The 597-nt window shown below is 36.2% G+C and overlaps 1 protein-coding gene across 1 annotated transcript in view; it reads right to left on the bottom strand.

Moving 5' to 3' along the window:
* Positions 1 to 5: 5 nt before the first annotated feature.
* Positions 6 to 597, bottom strand: part of LOC112461077 — a gene marked incomplete at its 3' end in the record, with an annotated part of 27,535 nt that continues 26,943 nt past the window's right edge. The window contains exon 10 of the mRNA XM_025026149.1: positions 6 to 401. Within this exon, the coding sequence (XP_024881917.1) occupies positions 6 to 401 (396 nt within the window). The remainder of the gene's footprint in view (positions 402 to 597) is intronic.

Below are 597 nucleotides of genomic sequence, written 5' to 3'. Positions count from 1 at the left end.
ACAATTTCCTCCTTCGCGAGAGACTCTTTCTTGACTCTCTCGGCGGTCTCTCGAATTTTCTCGATAAATTTCTGATTCAAGTGATCGTAATTACATTCAAATTTCGTATCATCTCCCTCCCACTTCGGCGAAGCTTTTTCTTTTTTCGTAACAGTTTCTACATCCATTTCAGGAGACACTTCCATTTTAACGATATCAGAGCATTCTGTTTTACCTTCACGTTTTATATGAAGTTCTGATTGAGGAAAAATATCAATTGAAAGTTTCTCTCGAGCAGGTTTGTCAGAATCTATAGATCTGTCATCGTCCATTTTGATTTCTTCTTTCACAGATTCCAAATCGTACTGCCTCTCATCGGTTTGTTCTACGATAGGTGATTGCACATGTTCCGTATAGTCATCCTGGGAAAGAAAAAAAACAATAAAATATTGACTATTATATATAATTTATTTTATCACGTATATGATACTGTGACTTTTGCAAATTCTCTCGAGACTAAAAAAAACATGTCTATGCATGTATGCGTATACGTGTCTTTAAGAAGTGAGTATTTACCCGATGTGAGAGAGTCGTTACAAGATCGTTAGAAGAGTTGCC

The sequence above is a fragment of the Temnothorax curvispinosus genome, unplaced genomic scaffold (assembly GCF_003070985.1).
Source record: "Temnothorax curvispinosus isolate PA1 unplaced genomic scaffold, ASM307098v1 QBEX01011026.1, whole genome shotgun sequence".
Classification (NCBI taxonomy): Eukaryota; Metazoa; Arthropoda; class Insecta; order Hymenoptera; family Formicidae; genus Temnothorax; species Temnothorax curvispinosus.
Note: the sequence above shows the minus strand (reverse complement) of the source record. Positions and strands in the feature narration are given on the sequence as shown.